The following is a 23593-nucleotide window of genomic DNA, read 5'->3' on the forward strand; positions in this document are numbered from 1 at the left end:
GCACAAACCCGTTATCGTCCCACCACTGGGTGCGCTCAGCCCCATGTGCTGCATTTCATCAGCACAGTAAGTTTGCACTCAGTACACTGGAGCTCAGGGACTCCTGTCTCCAGAGCTTCCCTTTTCACCTGCTGCTGTTCTTCCCCTTTCCAGGGGGCAGCCTTGCCTATTAATGCTTTTGGGCTAATGCTTTTGACCTTCAATTAACCAGCTGCCATTTTGTATATGATTTCCATTCTATTCCCTAGTTTTAAACAAAGACTATACCTGCCAGGTTTCAGAGGAACAGCCGTGTTAGTCTGTATTCGCAAAAAGAAAAGGAGTACTTGTGGCACCTTAGAGACTAACGAATTTATTTGAGCATGAGCTTTCGTGAGCTACAGCTCACTTCATCAGATGTTTACCGTGGAAACTGCAGTAGACTTTATATACACACAGAGAATATGAAACAATACCTCCTCCCACCCCACTGTCCTGCTGGTAATAGCTTATCTAAAGTGATCAACAGGTGGGCCATTTCCAGCACAAATCCAGGTTTTCTCACCCTCCACCCCCCACACAAATTCACTCTCCTGCTGGTGCTAGCCCATCCAAAGTGACAACTCTTTGCATAATCAAGTCGGGCTATTTCCTGCATAGATCAAGGTTTTCTCACATCCCCCCCACCCCCATACACACACAAACTCACTCTCCTGCTGGTAATAGCTCATCTAAACTGACCACTCTCCAAGTTTAAATCCAAGTTAAACCAGAACATCTGGGGGGGGGGGGTAGGAAAAAACAAGAAGAAACAGGCTACCTTGCATAATGACTTAGCCACTCCCAGTCTCTATTTAAGCCTAAATTAATAGTATCCAATTTGCAAATGAATTCCAATTCAGCAGTTTCTCGCTGGAGTCTGGATTTGAAGTTTTTTTGTTTTAAGATAGCGACCTTCATGTCTGTGATTGCGTGACCAGAGAGATTGAAGTGTTCTCCGACTGGTTTATGAATGTTATAATTCTTGACATCTGATTTGTGTCCATTTATTCTTTTACGTAGAGACTGTCCAGTTTGACCGATGTACATGGCAGAGGGGCATTGCTGGCACATGATGGCATATATCACATTGGTGGATGTGCAGGTGAACGAGCCTCTGATAGTGTGGCTGATGTTATTAGGCCCTGTGATGGTGTCCCCTGAATAGATATGTGGGCACAATTGGCAACGGGCTTTGTTGCAAGGATAAGTTCCTGGGTTAGTGGTTCTGTTGTGTGGTATGTGGTTGTTGGTGAGTATTTGCTTCAGATTGCGGGGCTGTCTGTAGGCAAGGACTGGCCTGTCTCCCAAGACTTGTGAGAGTGTTGGGTCATCCTTTAGGATAGGTTGTAGATCCTTAATAATGCGTTGGAGGGGTTTTAGTTGGGGGCTGAAGGTGACCGCTAGTGGCGTTCTGTTATTTTCTTTGTTAGGCCTGTCCTGTAGTAGGTAACTTCTGGGAACTCTTCTGGCTCTATCAATCTGTTTCTTTACTTCTGCAGGTGGGTATTGTAGTTGTAAGAAAGCTTGACAGAGATCTTGTAGGTGTTTGTCTCTGTCTGAGGGGTTGGAGCAAATGCGGTTGTATCGCAGAGCTTGGCTGTAGACGATGGATCGTGTGGTGTGGTCAGGGTGAAAGCTGGAGGCATGCAGGTAGGAATAGCGGTCAGTAGGTTTCCGGTATAGGGTGGTGTTTATGTGGCCATTGTTTATTAGCACTGTAGTGTCCAGGAAGTGGATCTCTTGTGTGGACTGGACCAGGCTGAGGTTGGTGGTGGGATGGAAATTGTTGAAATCGTGGTGGAATTCCTCAAGAGCTTCTTTTCCATGGGTCCAGATGATGAAGATGTCATCAATATAGCGCAAGTAGAGTAGGGGCTTTAGGGGACGAGAGCTGAGGAAGCGTTGTTCTAAATCAGCCATAAAAATGTTGGCATACTGTGGGGCCATGCGGGTACCCATAGCAGTGCCGCTGATCTGAAGGTATACATTGTCCCCAAATGTGAAATAGTTATGGGTAAGGACAAAGTCACAAAGTTCAGCCACCAGGTTAGCCGTGACATTATCGGGGATAGTGTTCTTGACGGCTTGTAGTCCATCTTTGTGTGGAATGTTGGTGTAGAGGGCTTCTACATCCATAGTAGCCAGGATGGTGTTTTCAGGAAGATCACCGATGGATTGAAGTTTCCTCAGGAAGTCAGTGGTGTCTCGAAGGTAGCTGGGAGTGCTGGTAGCGTAGGGCCTGAGGAGGGAGTCTACATAGCCAGACAATCCTGCTGTCAGGGTGCCAATGCCTGAGATGATGGGGCGCCCAGGATTTCCAGGTTTATGGATCTTGGGTAGTAGATAGAATATCCCAGGTCGGGGTTCCAGGGGTGTGTCTGTGCGGATTTGATCTTGTGCTTTTTCAGGAAGTTTCTTGAGCAAATGCTGTAGTTGCTTTTGGTAACTCTCAGTGGGATCATAGGGTAATGGCTTGTAGAAACTCGTGTTGGAGAGCTGCCGAGCAGCCTCTTGTTCATATTCCGACCTATTCATGATGACAACAGCACCTCCTTTGTCAGCCTTTTTGATTATGATGTCAGAGTTGTTTCTGAGGCTGTGGATGGCATTGCGTTCCGCATGGCTGAGGTTATGGGGCAAGTGATGCTGCTTTTCCACAATTTCAGCTCGTGCACGTCGGCGGAAGCACTCTATGTAGAAGTCCAGTCTGCTGTTTCGACCTTCAGGAGGAGTCCATCTAGAATCCCTCTTTCTGTAGTGTTGGCAGGGAGACCTCTGTGGATTAGTATGTTGTTCAGAGGTATTTTGGAAATATTCCTTGAGACGGAGACGTCGAAAATAGGATTCTATCTTAGCTGAAGGAATAGGAATTGGCAAGCACTGGAAAGCCAACAATTTTTAACCCTTTCAGTCCAGCTCCGTTCAATGAAGGTTGTGTTTTCCTAGGTAGAACCATCACTTAAGGAGAGCAACTGAGCAGAGCGGGCCAGTGAAGTGAACAGGTCCTGTAGGAGGCTCAGAGGACTACATCGACCCATGACAGCATATAACAGCCCACGTCTTAGCTGGTGGAAACTGCCAACACAGCAAGAAGAGACCTTCGAGCACTATTTTCAAAGTAACTTCACACAGGAAAAAATGTGTGTGGACTCTGGTGTCAGAAATGCCAGCTGTGTAGCTGCACTTTGAACACGAGTTGGAAGCGTTTAGAAATGCAGCTGTTTGAGTTTACAAGGAGAGACGAGTGTACGCATGTGTGCACGCGAATGCACAGGAAGGTAATATTGCATCTCAATTTGCTGATACAAAGTAGGTGGATGATGGAGTCCTCTAGTTTGTCAGTGCTATTGACAGTGCATTCACAACACTTCCTCTTGACAAATCTCCCAGTGTGGTGTTGGCATTTGTGAACTATGGGAACACACCAGCTTTGGGCAGGTGCTTCTCCCGTTCAGTGGCGGTTTGGGTGGGACAGTTGGCATGTTTTCCCAAGTCCGTTTGGGTTCCCTGCATATCCAGCACGTCGTAGTTACATCTGCAACACTGTCTTGCATGCAGTGATGTAGCTTGGGGAACTGCTCCGGGTATTCCTGCCTGTGGGGAGGTATCTGACAAGCCAGGGAGAAGGACAAATGGTTTGCAGCTTTACTCCAGTCTCCTGGAAACAATGCCATGGCCCACGCTTCATTCTCCACAGCTAAGTGTTCACTTGAAACAAAACAATGGTACAAAAGGAACAAATTGTCACCCTTGAAGTCTCAGAGAGGGTAAAGACTGAGCAGGCACAGAGAATGAAGCCCCCCCTGCCCTTTTGCCCCAGAGATGTTCCTTCCAGGTCAGATGGGGAGCACCTTGACTAGGTTGGGTGAGGGCAGCTTGTACTGATACCACCCCAACTGCATGCTTTCTGTGAATAAAACAGCAGACTCTGGTTCTCGGGGTTGTCAATCTTTAGCCTTTTACAAGTGTTACAGTCATTTCCAATGTGCATTCATGAGGGAACTGAGGCACATGTGTAAACAGGTAAACCGAGGCACAAGCTGACAGTAAGTTAGTTGCAGAGCCCGGACTAGAACCCCTAAATCCAGACTCGCAGCCTTCTGCCCACATTCCATTCCAGGTACTGAGCTAATTATGCTCAAACGAAACGTTCAAATTCTAGCCCCATCCCCAAACAGATAACAACTAGACCTAGAGCCACAGACAATTCATTTCAAACGATATTAAAGAGAGGGGGAAATTCCTGTAGCTTAGCATCATCAGTGGATGAACTGGGGCATTTCACTGGTATGCATTAAATTCCTGAATTCAAAATCAAGATCAGGCTAGTCTAACATGGATTCCAGGATAATCTAGGGATTTAAAGGAGAAACAGAGGAAGCTTCTCCTGGATTTAAAGACTGCACAAAGCAGAAGACACAAACTACCAGGTGATTATGGTTTACAGCGTTCACTTGCCACTCTGGCCTTTGATTCCCTACTAACCTATGCTATGAAGAAGTTTGGCACCACTCAGATATGTTTGTCTACACTGAGAGGAAGTGTACGTTCCAATCTGTTTAGCTACGACATTCTGACAATGCAGATTAGCAGGTCAGCTGTTCTATCATTGTGCCGTGCTGTAACATTGGCTTTGGAAGAGTCAGATAAATAAACAGAACGGGAAATTTAACATATCCCAGTCACAGGCTGAATGCCCAAAAGTATTCCAGACAGATATTTGAACCCCTCTAAATGTGCATAAGAAAAATGTTAGTTGATAATTAAATAAATAGAGCCCCCTTTGTGCAGAATTACATTTGTTTCACAAAATCCAGCGAAAACTTGCAATTTCATTTCAGTTGATGCCCCTGTCTTCAGAAGAGTTTCAAAAGTTCAAAGATGCTTCCTCCATGAATAAGAAGTGACATTTAGACAAATGACCTAAAAATAACAGTTTGTGAGGTCCACTTGCAAGTCATGCTCAGTTCACAATACCACATGCACTGCTGTTTGGAAGAGTTCTTAATTTTGTATTGAGTCACTGTCCTACAGCTGCCCACTCTCCTGACAGTAAAAAAGTTGCATCTCAGTCTGTTTAGGGTTGTGAAGCACAGGAAACCTTCCAAGATGGTGACAAACTTCCTGCACAAATTCTACAATGCAACAGCAGCTAACAACAAAACTAACGGCCAGAAACTGTGCAATGATTCTGAACCTGCTGACACTTTAGGACCTGCAGTTGAACAACAAATGGGTACCTTGTTTTATGACTCTTGGTCTAAATTTTGCAGGTTCTATTGTGATATGCTTTGACAATGCTAGCCCTAGTTGTGTTTGAGCCTTTACACTCTCCAGTTTTGCTGCTGAAATGGAGTTTCTCACTTGAGAATGTATCTAGAAAGCCAGTGCTACATTAGACCTTCGAGTCAGATTCTGCAGGCACACTTGCAAACCCTCTGCAGTCTCCTTATGGGGAACACTTCCGGTATCAACTGGGTCGGCACTTTGCAGATAGTACACTGCGAGGCCTAGCAGCCTGGCAGGCGGATTTACTTCTTACTGAGGTGCAACAGCAGTTCCATAATTAGGGCTGAATCCAATTTTTGCCTTTGAGGAGACTTTAAAGCCTCTTATTCATAAGCGTATGTGCCCACTGCCTCTAGGCCTCTACGCAAAAGGTTCCATCAACTCCAAGCTCTAGTCCTCAATAGTCCCAGCCCTGAATCTTGAACTCCTGCCTGAATCTGTTTGAGATCCAAACACAACCCCCCTCAGCGCAGCTGTAGGGTTAAACAGATACTATGCTTGAAGTCAATAGGCAGCCTTTCAGTTCATAGGAGAATGGGGGGGAATAAAGAGCTAATAAGTTGCCCAAATAACTCAAAAAAAGAAAACTGAGTGAAAACATTTTTCTGTACCACCCACTCAGCCCTGGCTAAAGCGGTCTGTCTCTCTACCCTACCTCTGTCTGCACTTGTTGGGCAGTCATGGGAAAGATGCCAGGCAGATGACTTAGATACCCCAATGTCATAAAACAGAAGAACAGGGTACATTAAAAGTATGACAATGAACCTATTGTTCTAGTTGCTCAGCCAATCCACAAGCCAGGAGCCGGTCTGCTGACTCTCAGGGCAGGTATGTAAGCTTCCAGGAGAGACAGCAGGTCAATCTGCCGGATGTCACTTCACAGCTTGAAACTCTCCCCTGCCTGACAGTGGTGGTGGATTCCATAGACCTTTGTCCAGCACAGCTCCCAAACCTACACCTGCCTTGTTCCAACCCCACTCTTCATGCCTGATTCTGGCTCCAGTTTACAACCTGACTGCCGCCGCACAGACCACTAGGCCCAACTTCCACTGCTTCAACCACAAGGCATGATCAGGCTCCTCTCGGTTTCTGCCACTACATGCAACATACTGACGACACTCCATACCACGTTTACAATACACACTTAAATAGGTTAGAAATTTTTGGTGGGGCGAGATCACTATGGGATTGCTATGAGATATAGTTACTCTCAGCATTAGGTCCCCAGTTCAAATTTAGTTCATGTCCATAGAGATGAAAGTTAGCACCATGAGTGGCTATTCAACACCAATAATGAAGTAAGTTTGGCAACCTCCGTCTAGTTCATAGTTGGGTACATCACAGCACTAAATGGCTCCGTTGTTTCTAGTCTCAGCAGAGGCAGCCAGGACTGCCTAAGTTATGAACGCTCTTCTGTCTAGACATGCTCCCCCCAGCCCACAGGTGAAAACAGTCTGGGCAAATATGCACTGCTACCGCTCGTGCTGTACCTGTTCCGCGGATAAGGGGACTTCAGTCCTAAGGGCTGCGAACCAGACCCAAACACCAGTGGTGAATTCATTTTAAACAGAGACTTTCTTAACTGTGAAAAAGAAATGCTCTTTCTCATTCAGTCCTCTGATGGGAGTTACTAACATGCCAGATGGCAGGAGTTAATTGAAAGATCACCTATCCATGGAAGATGTTGCATGAGATCTTCTCAACTTGTCAATAAGTCAGTCAAACTCTGGGACAGCCAATCACTTCCCAGAAATTCTTACCACTCCCTTTGGGTCAAAGGAAAACCTGCACCCGTTTCCGAGATCCCACCCATTACCCAATCAATCTCCACCATGGGATGAGAGGAGTGACTTTTTTTTACGCTTTTTTTTTCTTTTAACTGCATTTCTCATTTTCTATATCTTTTACTGTGAGTGACTCAACATAACAAATCCCTCCAATGCTAGTTAGCATGAGGCACAGTGTTTCCCCAAGAATTAAATTACATCTGTCTCAGGGGCTGCCAAGCCCTCAGAGCAGGTTGTTGAGATTCAAGTGTTTTCCGTAAAGTTTCCTACCCTGAACACAAACATCAAGTCCTGGAGTTTTCACCTTTACCCCAAACCCCCGCTGATGTTATTGTGTGGCTGTTTGTCTAACAGATACATCAAAGGGGAAGACTCCAAAGGGGCTTGCAATTTGGTGTCACCAAAATATCACAAGAGCCATCAATCAAGTCACATGATGAAGACAGTAAAACAGTGGCCTTTGCCCCCATGGCTCATGCTCTCAGGATATTCTCAACAAAGATGTGAATTCCATCTGAACTTTGGGAACCTCTGTGTCCAACGTGGAACCAAGGAGGAGGACAGGATGCTGAGCCCCTCACACTTTGGAGTCCAGATTGTTTTATTCAAAGTCCAACAGGATTTCCAGTAAGAAAAGCAAGTTTCAAACTTTAAATATCGATTTGTGTCTCTTGTGCCTTTACTTAAAAAAAAAAACCACTGTACAAAAATGGGTCTAGGCCTATTAACTCTTCTTTACATATCCCTTAACAAACAGGATATTTGAAGGTGATTTCCAGTTCTGATGTACACGTAAGAGTAAATTTAAACTGCTCCAGATGAAGCAGAGTACACCCTGCCACAGGAATAAGAATTTTTGCTGATGAGCTCAGCACAAGCACCATGATTTGTCACTATTTTGTCCCTCATATAATTATTTACTGTGACCCTCAGAGCCCCTCAATGCCAAGTGGCAAAGGGTTCACTGTTTTGTAATAGTGACTTCTATCAGGTCTGACAAACTCACTACACCTAACATACTGCTTTCATGGTATTTATCCATAAATAGTGTCTTGTAAGATGTCAAATGAAAGATAGTGATACACTGGTTATTAACATCATTGCAAAGGACATGTACAGACGTTGTATAAGGAGTTACGTATACACAATGAAAATTAAACAAAGCAGAGTTCAGAATTGGGTTTTCTGTCAGACAAAGCATGTCTGTTCACCTATCCCTTTCTGTGTCATAAATTAAGCACTGAAAGCCAAAGACGATGGGAGCTACATTTACATTTCAAGTCAACAGAAACCTGTGAAGTCAAAGAGCACACAGGAAAAAAAGCAAAGAGGGAGAAGAGTGTTATCTGGTGGTGCACTTCAAAAGGACACACTTCAAAGGTTTTCTGGACTATAGCTGTCGGGACAGGGACAGCATCCCAGTTATCTATCACTGAGGAAACAAGAAAGAGAACACTGTGCATCCAGGAATGGTGGATTACAACCATGCTGGTTGGTGATGCTGGGAAGTTGCTTGAGGTAAGAACTTACTTCAGACAAGGATTTTAGTGTGTTAAAGTTAAGTTTAGACTCCAAAAAGAGTGTTATCCTTTTGTTTCGTATGTAACCATGCTGTTTCCAATATTCTTACCCACTACTCATTTGAGTCTCTGATTCTCTGTTCTATGATATTAAACTTGTTTTTGTTTTTATTATAAATACATCTCAGTGCTGTGTTATTAAGCAACGTGTGACTCCACAGTTGAATCAAAGAAGTGAACTTGGTAATTATTGTGAGTGTCCAGCAACGGGAGCTGAACACTGCAGGGAATGCACTTAGATGGGCTCGGGGACCAGGGTGCACCTTTTGATACCTGCAAGGCAAAGTCAGGGCTAGCAGAATTCTGAGGCTAGTGCTTGAGTGGCAGAAAGGCTGGCGGTGTCCAGGAGCTGACATGCAGAAACTACAAGAAAGAGGCAATGAGGTGACTCTCCCTCCTGGGCACGCAGAGGAAGCATCACAATTACACCCAAGCAAAGTGAGTGCAAATTTTGTGTAAAACGCCATCCAAATCAGAACCCACTTTGAACAGATATAAGTGACCACACAAGGGTCAAAATCTTGGAGAGTCAGACCCAAAAGCTTTGGATGAGGTTATTCAAACCACGGTAGAGTGGAAATTGGATTGGTAATATTAAAAGAGACTTGTGAGATTTCCAGCACCTGTCAGTTTAGACAGGACTGGAAATGCCATAGGAATAGACTCGCTCATGAAACGTCTGCCCTTTATGGTCCCAGCTATTTAAAAACAAAATAAAAAAAAGTTTAGTTGAGTCTATGTTTGGGGCAAAGGTTCATGTCAATTTTAATTTTAGCCAAACCATTTTGCCCATATGTATTGTATAACAGCACCACATGATCTGTACTAGAGAGTATAATTGGGTGGTTCACTCCCACCAGTATCATGAACCTCTTAATCATCTGAGAAACTAATCCTTGTCCAGGGAATACTGGGGAAATTCAAAACGCCTTAACTTGGCTCAGATAAGGGCAAAGCTGTTTATTTCACACATCTTGCCAGTGTGTGTAACAAGCCAGGAAATACCTTTCAGCTATTTTAAACAAAACATGACAAATATACCAAACTGGCAAGGATGCAACATTTTTTCCTCAAAAATTCCTCGATGTCCAAATCAATGTTCATAAAGATGGCTCTCTCCCAGTATGTCAGTAATGTTTATTAATTACTTTGAATAGTTTCTGCTTTCTCCCACTAAGCAAATCAGTGTAGTAAACTGATAATTCTACTACAAAACATGTCACAATACTAATATATCAATATCACATGCTGAGTTTGGTGCTTTAACTATTATTAAAGAAAATATGTTTTCTTTATATTTTTAATGCTGTAAGAACTTGGTAAAGGTGTCCTTTTCATACAGTTTCAGCTAGTGCTAGGATTGGCATATATTCAGAAAAAATACAACTAATTCTTGGCTCTGGTTAGCAAATAATTTCTTGCAACAGTCTGACACTGAGGTCCAGCCATCCCAAAACTGGTATAGCAGATAACAGCAGAACTCGTATAGCAGATAATTCCCAGGGAGTGGGGGGGAAAAGGTGGGAAGTTTAGCTCTAGTAGAAAACTACAGGCTGTATAACAATAATGAATTCAAGCTCTAGAGGGGGAAACGTCCATATGACTGAGGCTTACTTTGGGGCCTAGACTATTACATTTCACAGTCACCTTATTTTCACTTTACAAAACATACAAATGTGTACCTCTTTGCCTATTTTGTGGAAATAGCCATTTCAAAGTGGAAGATGGCGAACAATGTAAAGATAAAAGAAAAGGAGTACTTGTGGCACCTTAGAGACTAACCAATTTATTTGAGCATGAGCTTTCGTGAGCTACAGCTCACTTCATCGGATGCATCGGATGCTGTAGCTCACGAAAGCTTATGCTCAAATAAATTGGTTAGTCTCTAAGGTGCCACAAGTACTCCTTTTCTTTTTGCGAATACAGACTAACACGGCTGTTACTCTGAAATGTAAAGATAGACACTTTGGGTGAAATCCCGGCTCTGTTAAGACAATGGCAAAACTCCCGTTGACTTCAACTGGTATCATTTTAGATATCCATGCTATTGACTGTGCCCAGAAACTGAGCACTTCTGCTGGATGACTGAATGACGTCAGGAGTGCATGAGTAGAGGAAAGAGAGCCTGTCCTTTAAAATCTAGTTGTTAGGACTCTAATTTCTAGGCTACTCTGTGGGTGAAGTCATGGACCTATAAAACCCTCCTTATAAACATAATGATTCATGCCTAAACCATGGCGTGGACTGGTATTATATTCACATTCTGTAGTACTCTCAATCGCATGGTTAAACTACTATTGCAAAAGTAATTTAAACACAAAAATATAACGTTCCCCTCAGACACGATTTTAGAAGAGATGACAGTACTGATGCTGAACAGAAGGCTACGTGACTTTGGACAGACCCTGCCACTCTCTGAGGAGCATTAAAATGACATTTTGTGTCCAGCCAGTATGAAACGCTTATTAGGAAATGACATGAGACAAGAAATTCCCAGCAGGGGATGGCAAAAGGGGTGTCAGCTAGTAGTTTTTTTAATGGCTTGGACCCTTGCTGAAGGGCATTTGTTTATATCAACATAAAAACAAGAGCAAATATATATAGAAAACAGGGAGAAGGAGATGGGACAGCAACTTTGACTGAAGTAAGCAAGCAGCAAGTAAGATGAAACTGGATTTTCTATTCAAGCAAATGGCTGGGTCCATGCTCACATTTTCCTTCTAATTTTCTACTGCTGCACCAGTTCAAAGGAAGATACACTGGACACCTGGAAATTAAAAATGCCAATGTAGCTGGATATTTCCTTCTAGGAGCAGCTTTTACACATGAATCCACACCATCCCATATTGTGGATGCCCCTTCATTTGACATACTGCTCCAATTCCCATGACCATTGTAAAGGAGAGTTTCAGTTTTCAAAGAAGGCCAATGCAAGCTTGCCACCATTTAGATGGAGCCCAGTGACGTGTCAGTCCTGGGGGGGAAAGGAATAGGCGAGTACTTGTAAGAGGAACATTTTATGTGGAAGTGGGTAAAAGGAATGGATATTTCAATCCTGGCACAGAGAAGACTTTCTTTAGCATCACAAACTCTGTTCAGAGGCCTGTTAACTTACTCTAAAACCTCAAAAGTGCTGGCTCATTTAAAATTGTTTTATTCAAGTCTGGATTTGACGTCAGAAAACTCAAGGCAATTCTGCCTTTCCAGGATGTTTGTTTTAGGTTTCAGCCACCATGCTGTAAATTACTAGGAAATGGAAAGAAATGGAGAAATATTTCAACAGAGGCTTCTCTCTCACTGATCACCATCCAACCACCCCAGAATGAGGTATCAAATTCTGCCAGATTTCCACTCAAAATCGTAAATTTCTCCCCAAAATTAGAAACTCCACCAAAGTTCACTTGAAATCGTTCCAAATTCATATATTTTGCATTGCTCTATCTCTCACCTAGCTGAAGAGACTCAAGGAAATTGAACAAGCTAAAATAATTAGCAAGTCTGTCTGCCTTATTGCAATAAAAGAAAATGTTCTTTCAGCAATTGTCCCAACTGGTGGTGTTTTCAGTACTGAAATATAATTGATAAATTACATTACTAGTGCTAGCTTTCCTACTTGGAAGCATAAGTGCAGAATACTGCAGAGTATTGTTATTTAATAAGAGCAGGCTTCTTTAAACTACAAATATAAACAACCACCTGTTTTCCAAGCATACTTCCCCCTTTCCTTGAATAATCAGAACAAATCTGTCCACTTAAAACCAGCTCAGCCAAAAGTTTTCCAAGACATTGTCAAGAAGGCTAAAATGCTTTGAAACCACAAACCACCCTTCTCCTCTCACAGACAGGACACAGCTGGGAAAGGGCACAAACAGAACCGTTACATTCCTGAAGAGAGAGCATTCAGTGATTTCACGTCACAAAAGGAAGTTCTATTAGGAGTGAGATAATAACATGTTGTCCGACAGAGAGAGAAAGATACTAGATGGCCTCTCCCGACTAATGGCCTTTCATTGCCTTGGAAATCTGGCTGAAATTTAAGATACCATTGCTGCCTCCCGGTAGCCAGAAGAGGCTTTCAAATGGAAAGTACCCTGGGTGAAGGAATAAAAGACATACTGTAATTAAGTGCATACGTCAAACCAAGCAGCTAAGCTGCAATCAATCATCTATGGAGCATGTAGTTGGTGTATGTTTTGTATTTGCTCTCCTAGTTACAGTTGTTGTCATAAAGGAAAACAAAAGTCCCACACTTGGTCCCATCCAATATACTAAAGCTAAACCTGATTTCCTCCTATTCCTTCTCATAAGGGGAGGGTGTTGGATGTCAATATAATTAAAATTTTATTTTGCATCCTGAAATTACAAAAAGAAGAAGAATTCTACCAGAGTGCGGCATGATCCCAGGGGTCTGGGATCAACTATACTGTTCCATGTGCAATCACATACACCACCCCCAAAATACGCCCAGTCTGTCCTATACACTCCGCAGTACTACTCCAGACCATACAGACCTCCCTCACAAACCCCCACCCAACCTCCCCAAACCCTATTATTCCTACCCCCACCCCCACCCCCACACACCCCATCTACACGATTATTTATCTTGCAAACCATCCTGAGATACAAGTTGTGTAGAAGACTGTATTTTAAATACAGCTGGATTGTAAAGGAGAAGAGGGCTAAGGGTCCTGAACAGAAGAAGGGCAAAGGGTCTCAACACTACAGACAGATACTGAAAAGCACCCACTACAACAGCTGATTCTTACTCTTCAAATCACAGGGAGATCCAATCTGTTCTGTAGAAATCTCTAAGCATCACTCTGCTATAAAATTTGGTAAGGCCTGGCTTTATAACTTCAGAATTTCTAAGGCTACAAAGCAATTCTTTGTAACATACATGCAGCTGTAGGAGCCAAGGGAATTCATCAAAGCCCCCAGTGGCTGGCCCATGCCAGTGGGCTGTCATCCCATTCCTACCTTCGCACGCCTTCCCGTCTCCCTTCAGCCTCAGCCCATCAGGGCACTTGCAATAGAAGCTCCCAATCGTATTGCAGCACTGGGACTCACAACCACTGTTCCCGGCTTCGCATTCATTGACATCTGAAAGAGATGAGAAATTGGGGCGGGGGGAAGAGAACGTGAGAGATTTCAGTGGAGAACCAAACCAGAAGGATGATTAATGTGATATAAAAGTGTGTCTATTTTCAGTACACTTCTCTCTTTTATTTTTTAATTAGATATCTAGTGCCAATAGTAAAAAAATAAAGGGTAAATTGTACAAAATAATTCGCATGCTAAGGGATATATTTTAAAGCTTAAAATGTAGCTACAAAATAGGTACTTACCCCACTGAACATGCAGTACATGTGCTTGCATGCACACAGATATTTACACTCAAATATATCCGGTTTCCCTCAATAATACCCATTTGTGCATGAAAAATTACAGACTGGGGTAACGGGTGCACCTTTGTATTATGCAGAAGCAATTTATGAGCCTAGGTTTGAAAATTTTACCCTAATAGCCTCGTACTTTGTTTTTAAAAAGGATCAGACATTTGCATGGGTAAGAAGAGATGCAGGATAAAAACCACAAGGATTCGCAATCCTCGTATTTCAGTTGGTCACCAGTTGAAAGAGCAAGAAACTTCCCACCATGTAATCGAATTTCACAGTTAGCTGCGAAGTAGCAGGAGGTTTAAGGCTTTCATTGCAACATTCAGAAATGGCCACAAACACCAGACCTGATGGACCATTAGTCTTATCCTCTGAAACAGTTTTCATGTTTATTGCAATATTAAGAAAATAAAGTGCTATTGTGATGTTGTAATTTATACTTGCACCTATGACATAACCTAAACAATCATGAATTCAAAGCAGAGAGCACTGTTAATAACAGAAAATATCAAAACTATAAGAATTGCAATCATTCCTTAACACCAAAATCCCCTAATCAAAGAAGTTTCAGTTTCCAGACCTGCCCAAAATGACTTATTTGCTGATACGCATAAAGAAAGGGAACATGTATGTAGAACAAAGGAAGGATGAGATGTAGCAAAGTAACTGGCTAGCAGGAGTTGGCTACTTCTCAGCCAAACTTGTTAAACACCCACTATCCTCTCATGGAGAAAACTGAATAATATTTTGTATTTTCTGTATTTCTATTTCAACTCCCTTCCCTCCCTCCCCACCCCACCCCCTTGCTGCTCATTATTCATCTGAGGTTGCAGTTTTCTACTTGTGACAGATGAATCACAGATAAATCCCTAAGTAACAATGATCTTTTTGCACACCCGTATCCAATGGGGCAACACTGACTCTTGGAAGGTCTCAATTTTTTTATGCACCACCCTTTGATGATCTGATGCAGAAATGGTGCTAGGCATAAGCAGACTAAGCCATTGCTTAGGGGCCTGAGCAGCTCAAAGGCACCCGCTATTCACTTTTTACTATGTGCTGGGGGAGGCAAAATATTCCTGCTTAGGGCCTCAATGGGCTAGCACCGCCTCTGATCTGATGACAACTTCTTCATGTGTATATTTCACGTGCACTTCACCATGATGCACTCTTTATGACCAGCAGCTCCCTAGGCCTTCAACAGGCACTCCCAGCTCTTAAAGTTCTAGTTCAAATAGGAATTAATTCCGGGACATCCTATGGCCTGTGTTATATGGGTGGGGTGGGGGAATGTCAGACCAGATTATCACAGTGGTCACTTCTGGCCTTATGAGCTATGCATCTATGAAAGGCCCAACAGAGCGAAAGACACAGGGTAGCATATAAGCTGAGTCTTCCACATGGAAGAGGAGATCACAGCAGGTAGTCACATGGCTGACCCCACTGGAGTCTTTGAATAGTCTAATGAGCCCATTCAAAGGCTCATGCACAACACATCACAGATAATTATTAATGAGGGGACATGAAGGAAGCAGGAGAAATCCATCTTCAAATGACGCATAGCAGGAACTTTCAAAAAACACATATGACAAAGAGTAAAAAAGCAGAAATCTTTACTGACACGGGAAGCCCAAATGATAAAATGAATCCATCTCTCACCAACTACTATGAGTTCAGAGTTTAAAAAAGAGACTAATCACCCCAAATCAAAAGGCTGGTTTCCAAGATAATTTTGCACATTTTGCTTGCATTATCAAAGAAAACTAGCAAAAAGCCCATCTCAGTCTCTCAGAATCTAAAACCCCCTTTCTACTTTTATACTCAAAACCAATTTTCAGACCTTTAATTCCAGATCCGTTCTGGATGCCATCAAGTTTCATGTGTAGCTTGTTCAATAAGACTCAGCAGTGTGTGGTAACTCTTACATTGCATTCTGCTCAATTATTTCTTGCTGGGGACCTATAGGGAATCCTTTTCACTCAATAGCTGGCAGCAGCTGGTCATTTCAGCAAATACTCCCACAGACAAGAGAGAGTGTCTTTCTGACACCAACTTTCATTACTTACCCAACATAGTTTAACTTGTGTCAGCTTTTAAAAGCAAAATCTTTAATCCTCTGTTGAAGAAAAGGCAGAACCATTATGATAAATTTGCACCCAGAATTCCTGAGAGATTACCAATTCAGAGTCGGGGAAAGCACCATTTTTCTTTTTGGTTCCTCTGTTATCTAATGACAATATGACACTATTCTTTAACTGAACTGTGTGGCATAGGCCAATGGCACAGAAGAAATTCTGTGGGCAGAAAGTAATGCCCAGCTGTCAGATTCAGAAAAAGATTTAAGAATCAGAGCCCCAAATCAGCTGAAGTTTATACATCCCTTTCCCCTAACCTTGAGGCGCCATCCTCCCCATAATCCCTCCGGAAGCCATTCTCTGGCTGCACGCCCCATCCTCTTAAGTACCGGTAGGTGCCGGAGTTGCTGTCTGTAGTGCAACATTTTCATGCCTCACTGAAATATGAGAAAGTTACTTTAAATTACTTCAAAACTAACAGACTATCTTCAGGAGCTGCCAATGTTCCAAATGTATAGCATATCAACTGCTATAGAACCTCATATTAAAAGCCATTTCATACTTCAATCTCTCTGCAACCTGCAGTCAACAACTAAGGGACCATCAAAAATCAACTGCCTAGCAGAGGTGAGAATTTAAGTGAAAAATCAAACAAACAATAGTGCAAACCTTGAAGATGATTGAATATGGTTGCTTAGATAGAGGGTTACCAAACAGCCGTGTGTTCCCTTGTACAGGTGTCACTGCATATAAACTGACCCTCCCATACTGTGGGTGTACCCAGAATAATACTCCATACCAGTGCAGAGGCACCAAATTCTGCAGTAACCTCTAAAGTGGCTTGTGCAAATAGGCTGCAGGGGAGATTTTTAGGAGACTCCACATCATGGCTAAAAGAAAATGAATATTCTACCATGGCAAGACTGGGACATTTCATATTTTCAGCTACAGAATCCAAAACAAACCCAAATTTGGAGATGTTATGTTCTGATCAGACATCTGAAATGTGTGGGGAGGTTTTAAAGAGATTTATTGGTTCACTATGAAATTCTTGACATTTGGCACCTAACAAGACATTCAAAAAATGTATTTGGGTTCAAGCAGCTAGTTCTTTGCTTTGTAAAGAGCACGTGTTACTTAAACCGGACAGAAAAAAAGGAGACCAGTATGGTTTTTAAGGCATTTGGTCTGGAAGTCAGAATCATGAGCTGCAGACTGTACTGTACTCTGTACATTTCTTTCGGCTACGGTAGCTAATTCATTTTCCTTCACACACCCAGAGCTCACAGGGCATGCTCACCTGCCTGCAGAAGTGGGAATCCCATTTCTACACACACTGCAGTTAACTTTGATTAATCTGACTCCAAACTCATCATCTGTATCAAAAGCCAAACTAAGGCATAGCTCTTTGACAAGTTACTGGATACAAGTTAAGGCCAGGACCGTTACTGCTGGTAGATCATACACAGCACCTTGGAAGGAAGTCACTCTGTTCTTGCTTTGTATTGTTAACTTAAAAGTAATGCACAGACAGCTGGATGCCCATTGTCAGAATATACCATTCAGACAATAAATGCTAATGAAATCTAGGCTGAGCTAATGATTATATATTATTTTAGACAAGTCACTAGCTCTAAAATAGACTCACCTGAAATCTTGCTAAAGTCAGCATGTGCCACAGGGAAAAGAAGATTAACTGAACTCAGAACCAAGACTTCTGGAAGACTCTGTGCAACCTTCCAGTCTGAGGAATGGAGATGACAGGTGTATTTGCCAATTCAAGGACTTAATCAATCAGCAGCTTCTCTCATCTAGTGGCAAGACCCAACTTGGCACCGCTCACATTTCTACAACTGAGTCTTAACTTGTAGACAGTTAAGTCCCGCAGACAGACCCTGCAGCAGCCAAAATCGAGCCTTCCTTTTGGCCAAGCTGGTAGGACTTTGCTGACACCGCCTCTTCTAAAAGATGTTCTTTGCCGATCTCAGAATAATCTTCATAAAAGGCCACAGTTTTGTTTTTCTAGACATACATCATGGTACCAGTATATAAGACACAAACTGAGATGCGTATAGTATCATCTTTACAGAAGTAACAGTGAATAATGAAAAACATTCTTGGTAAAACAGTTAGGTTTTCACTTCACCTCTGAACTTCTTTGTTTCACTTTTAATTTTTTTAAGCAAGGGTCACTGTGACAGGCAGGTGCTTCAGGTCATTTGTCTTGATGGTCACAAGACGTGGGGTCCAGTGGGTTACCCAAGAAATAAGGAGTCCAGTAATTGGGGTCTTTGACTGAAGAAGCCTGCCTCCAGCCATAAAGTCTTCAAGATTAGAGCCTCCCAGCTGATCTTAACTTAAGGATTCAGAGCAAGGTGTAAGGTGTAATATAAAGAACAGTTGCAAATTCTGGTAACTGGAATAAAATTCCTGCAGTAAGTGGCAGTGCATGAGATGTGATGATATTCATCGTTCTGACATCCAGGATGATGCAGGTGTCCAAAAACTGATTCCTCATCAAGAGAGGTACCAGATGCAAAAGAGTTGCCAAGAAAGATTCCATGGCCAAAATACTGGGAAGCTGAGGGCTTGCACTTATCAGACAGATTACATTAGCCATCTACTGTACGTCAGGAGCAAATCAGAATGTCACCAAATGAGAGCCACAACAAAATGCCAAAGAAAGAAGAGTATACATTTTGGGGTAATACTCAAACCAACTCCTCAGTAACCACATCAAGCACACAGATCATCCTGCAAAGTAAAGACACTTGCCTATAGCACCTTCAATTATTATTATATTTTTAACTTTACACCTCCGCTTAAGAAGATTCATGCTACTGTCATTATAGTTGGCTAACCTGTGAGGCATCACAACCTACAATTCTTTGGGTTATAGGCTGCAGTGCCTCTCCGGTTAGCAAACTATTGAGGACCAGCATTTTTAGGAAAATTAATAAACTGGCAAACCAAGAGCACTGAGCTCCTGTTGGTCACATTCAGAAAAAAACACAAATCACAGGGTCTCAGTGAAAAGCATTCAGAGAGACGCTTCCACACACAATCTTCAGCACCTCTGCAAACAGCCAGAGGCTCCAATCTCTCTCCTGTATCCCATCCCATGTTGCTTTTTGTTCTTGTAAAATGGATGCCTCCTGGTGGCAGCTTTAAAACAGTGCACAAGTTCTGTTCAGCGCTCATTTTGAACTGCTAGTTATTACTGCAATACATGGACTCTCCAATGCTTTGGGGAAATTTCTTGGTGTTTGTTATGCACAAACTTCAGCATAAAGATGAAACTCTTAGGAACTAATTTAATTATTACTGTCTTTAATGTAGCCTGCAAATCTTCAAACACAGGCTTCTGTCGTATGCTTATATAGAGGGGACAAACCCACCACTTTCCACCTGAAACTCCCCTGTCCCCAAATTTGGATAGTTTGATGAACTGAAACCCATATTTCAACCACTGCTTCTTGGTTCTGCAAAAACAAAGCTCGAGTGATGAGGTTGTGCAGAACCAAAACCTGAACTAGGCCTTCTTGGCCCTTTTCCAGTTTAAGAACCAGAGGCTAGTCTGGACATTTTCAGCTGGTGGGTAAACTCCTTCCCTTTATCCATGAATTATACTGCAAGAGCTCTGTAAAAAGATACAATCCCAAAGAAATCCTCTGACTGCAGGAAGAAAGGAAGGCTCCAGGCAAAGCATGTCAGGAAGAATATGATCATTCTTCCAGCCAGAACACTTATCCCATCTTCTAGAATCAAACCAAATGCAATGTTCTTATAGCTCTGTCCTCCTCACATGTTTCATTCTTGCACTAGCTCTGCATTTCTAGATCTGTGACTAAAGCTGTACTTGCAGTATTTTTATAATGACAAGCAGTACCTTGCATCTTGGGAAGGATCCTATTCTTGTGAGATTTCCAACCCAAATATGCAGACCCAAGGGGACTGAATAATCTTCAACTGGAGTGTCTGCAGCTCTGAGAGCTTGCCCAAACTCACCACAATCCTCCTGAAGTTTAAGATCCCACACCACTAGAAGAAATTTCATGGCTCCTTCCACATGAATTCACTACATCAGAACAGTCCAACAGCTGTTAAAACAAAACAACTGCTCCTCCAAAGAATGCTGCTTATCCCTAGATGACAAAGTAAGAGCTAGACAAGATGCTCAGATACTGTGGTGATGTGAGCTGCACAGATAAAACAAATGAGACAGGTGACAGAGAGAAAGATGTAGAAACAATCACCAAGGAAATGAGACAATGAGCACTTTCAGGAAATGAAAGCATTGCATTCTCAAAATGACGACCACCAAGGAGCCAGGGTTATGCTGGAAAAGAACACCATTCTGCTGTGGAGCCAGACATTCCATGTCAACTGTATAAAATGTTTTGATGAAGGCCATCACGCAAGCTCTGGAAGGACTTTGCAGCAGGCAGGCCAAAGAACAGAAAAGAGCTAAAATAAATGGAAGGAAATTAATGTGAAAAGCTGAAAACGCATGCATAAATGTCAGCATGGAAACACATTCACTATTACAACATATACATTCCTGCAAAGAGAATTAACCTGGGGCCTGACATAGTATTTCTGGAAAGCTGCATCTGGACCGTCCATGAAAAGCTATTCACAAAGATGTTCCTTTGGGTGGCGTCCTTTAGTCATTATAACATTGGCGGTGGATTGTTTTTATAACAGCAAGAGAAAACATTCAGATGTCTGTAGTGACCTGACCTGTCAAGTTTACCTCTTAAAACCAATGGAGAATTAAGTGTATTAAACATGAGGGCTGTGAAAGCCTATAATAAATTAGGTTTTGGGAGTGGGAAAATAGAAGAAAGAATAAACGAGAAAAGCTCCAAGTTGTACAGGAAGATTTTAGGGGGTGAACGGCTCTAAGTAATTTCTGTTTTTTATTATGATGCTGTCCAATTATATTTAATAAATTATGTCTGCAGCTTATGTGGAATTGTTATTCTCATTTCAGACATTCACGATGCACTCTGAAACTTAGACAATTTACAAATTGTGAGACTTACAAATCACTTGGTGTGGGACAACTTGACATTTGTCTTTTGGCTGAAGCTGTGTTGAAATATGACAGTGTTGGAAAAGGAGACCAAATAAAGTAAAATAAGCATGCGATCAAAGAGGCCTTCATTTTACCTCCCTCAGACCCTTCTAATTCAGACCTCAGGAGATTACCAAATACCATTGGCTGAAAAAGAGAGAGAAAAAGTGCAGAACCTGCAGTTTTGTGATTCATTACCTCCCAACACTAGTGCATGCTACATTTCACTCTACACAGCTGCCAGATTCCAGAGTAGGTTTTCTGAATGTAATTCTATTTGCCCAAATCCTGCATCTACATGTTTGGGCAACATGAACCATTGTTCATGCAAAATGATTATAGCATTTATCAAAACAAGCCAGAAAAAGTGGAGACAATGGTTTCACCTTTGTTTACATATTGAAACTTTTCAAATATGCTATTGTGCACACCATAGCAAGTAAATAGTGCATTCCTTTCAGCAGGAGGCTAATACTTGGGATGCACAAACGTTTGTAATGAAACCCCTAGACAAACAAATATTTTTTCCTGCTTTGGGAATTCAACCAAATTTCCAAACTCAGAGTATCACCATTAAAAGGTGCTGAGGATCCCAAACTTGGGCAGGTTGGATTGGCTATTGGAAGCAGGGAGGGCTGTTTTGTTCTGTTCCCCATCTGGTGGTTTGGGATGGTTGGTAGGAGAATGATTATTATTGTGCCTAATGTGTTCTGTAGAGGCATGTGTTTTATTCTGAATGCATGGAATGTGACCTGTGACCAGTTAGTGCAAAATAAATGTGGTAACACACATCATATTCCTTGTCACTTTGTGGGGTAGGGAGAAGGGAGGGTGTAACAGGGCGGGACTCACCCCTGTGGCGCCTCCTGCTGGTCGTCCAGGGAATTAGTGTTTCCAGCCTCCGGAGCACCCTCTGCAGGCCGGTGTCCCGCTTGTCACTGGGCCCCGAGTCCCTCCCGGACCCTGGTGCCCCTTTCACGCCGGGGTGCTGCCCCCTGGCAGTACCCCCACAGATGTGGGTCTCTCCCCCCCGGCCGGGGAAACCCCACCCTCTATCCCCACCTCACTTCAGTCTTTGGAACCAGTCCTCAATTGTGGGGATGAATGGCCAAAGTATCAATTCTGGCATAACTTCTTGTAGGCTCTGAGCCTCTAGAGCTTTGAAGTGCAGTTTGGACCTGCTTGTGTTGATCAGTTCTGTTGTGCCGCCGGCCACTGAAGCAGCAGCTGGGTATTTCCTTCCAGGTTACTTTCAAAAACATGAATATAAACTCTTTCAGAACTACCAGTGACATAAAGTTACTATCTGTATGCATTTAGCTAACGAGGAAGGGCATAAACAGTCTGTATTTTGGAGATGAGGAGGCAGTGAGAAGCCTCCTTCTCTTATTTTGGCCATTGTTTAGATCAAGCAGGGAGTTTAATCTCATTGGTCTCACAATGTTTAGTTTCCATTAATTCCATCACAAATAAATAATGACAGGAACAATATTTGTGATGAATGTGTATTTAGGATAACCAGACACCATCTGAACAGCACAACTAGTGTTCGTATAGTTAGAAAAATACCATGTGCACATTACATCCAAATTTCCAACAGAAACAAACAAGGCTGGCAAAGAACTTTGTTGGAATGGACTAAGAAGAAGATCCCACAGTTCCCAAGAAAAATTCAGTGAAGCAGGCAACAGCATCCTAAAATGGCAGTGATTTCTAGAGAGGAAATGCCATGCCAACCCTGGCGGGGCAATCAGGCCACCACCCTAGTTGGGAGAAGTCACATAATTCTGGAGGTCTCCAAGGAGCACTCTCCTTAGACATCTTTGGAGGTGTCTGAATGTAAGTACGTGTGAGTGATGTGTAGGAGTATCTCTGAAGATGCATATGCAAGGGAAATCAGTTCACCTCTCTATTTTCTTAATGTACAAACCTAGAGTACCGACCAGATCAGGATTCAATTCACAGAGATGATATTCTGTTGGAAATTCTGAAGGAATTACCCTGGCTTGATTTTCTCCTGCATCCATGCTCAGTGGGAGCAATGGGAACAACTGGCACAGGACCAGGCTCTGCGGGCTTTACATGTATCCTTAGGCGTAGTTTGACTTCTATATTTAGGGGGGCAGCTCCCGCAGACCAATGGGTCCATATTGGGGGGGGGCAAATTCCATGCCTGCAAGAGGCTTGCCCAAACTATGCCCATAAGCTCCCAAGAGGAATTCTCAAATGGCTAGTTACAGCTAGAGGGGATTTAAGAATCTGGCCCACTGTATGTACGAAGAGCAGAGATGGTGAATGAGAAAGCTGTTGCATAAAGGTGACTTTGACCTGTGCTTCACATATGTTTCACACAAAGGGATGAGTG

The 23593-nt window shown here is 42.7% G+C and overlaps 1 protein-coding gene across 8 annotated transcripts in view; it reads right to left on the reverse strand.

The window, feature by feature from the left end:
* The window catches only part of MEGF6 (multiple EGF like domains 6), a 255268-nt gene that overhangs the window by 100689 nt on the left and 130986 nt on the right, over positions 1–23593 (reverse strand). For all 8 annotated transcript variants that reach the window (XM_075120967.1, XM_075120965.1, XM_075120966.1 and 5 more), the window contains one exon: positions 13655–13777. In XM_075120967.1, coding sequence (XP_074977068.1) covers positions 13655–13777 — 123 coding nt within the window. The remainder of the gene's footprint in view (positions 1–13654; positions 13778–23593) is intronic.

This window comes from Caretta caretta, chromosome 18, assembly GCF_965140235.1.
Source record: "Caretta caretta isolate rCarCar2 chromosome 18, rCarCar1.hap1, whole genome shotgun sequence".
NCBI lineage: Eukaryota > Metazoa > Chordata > Testudines > Cheloniidae > Caretta > Caretta caretta.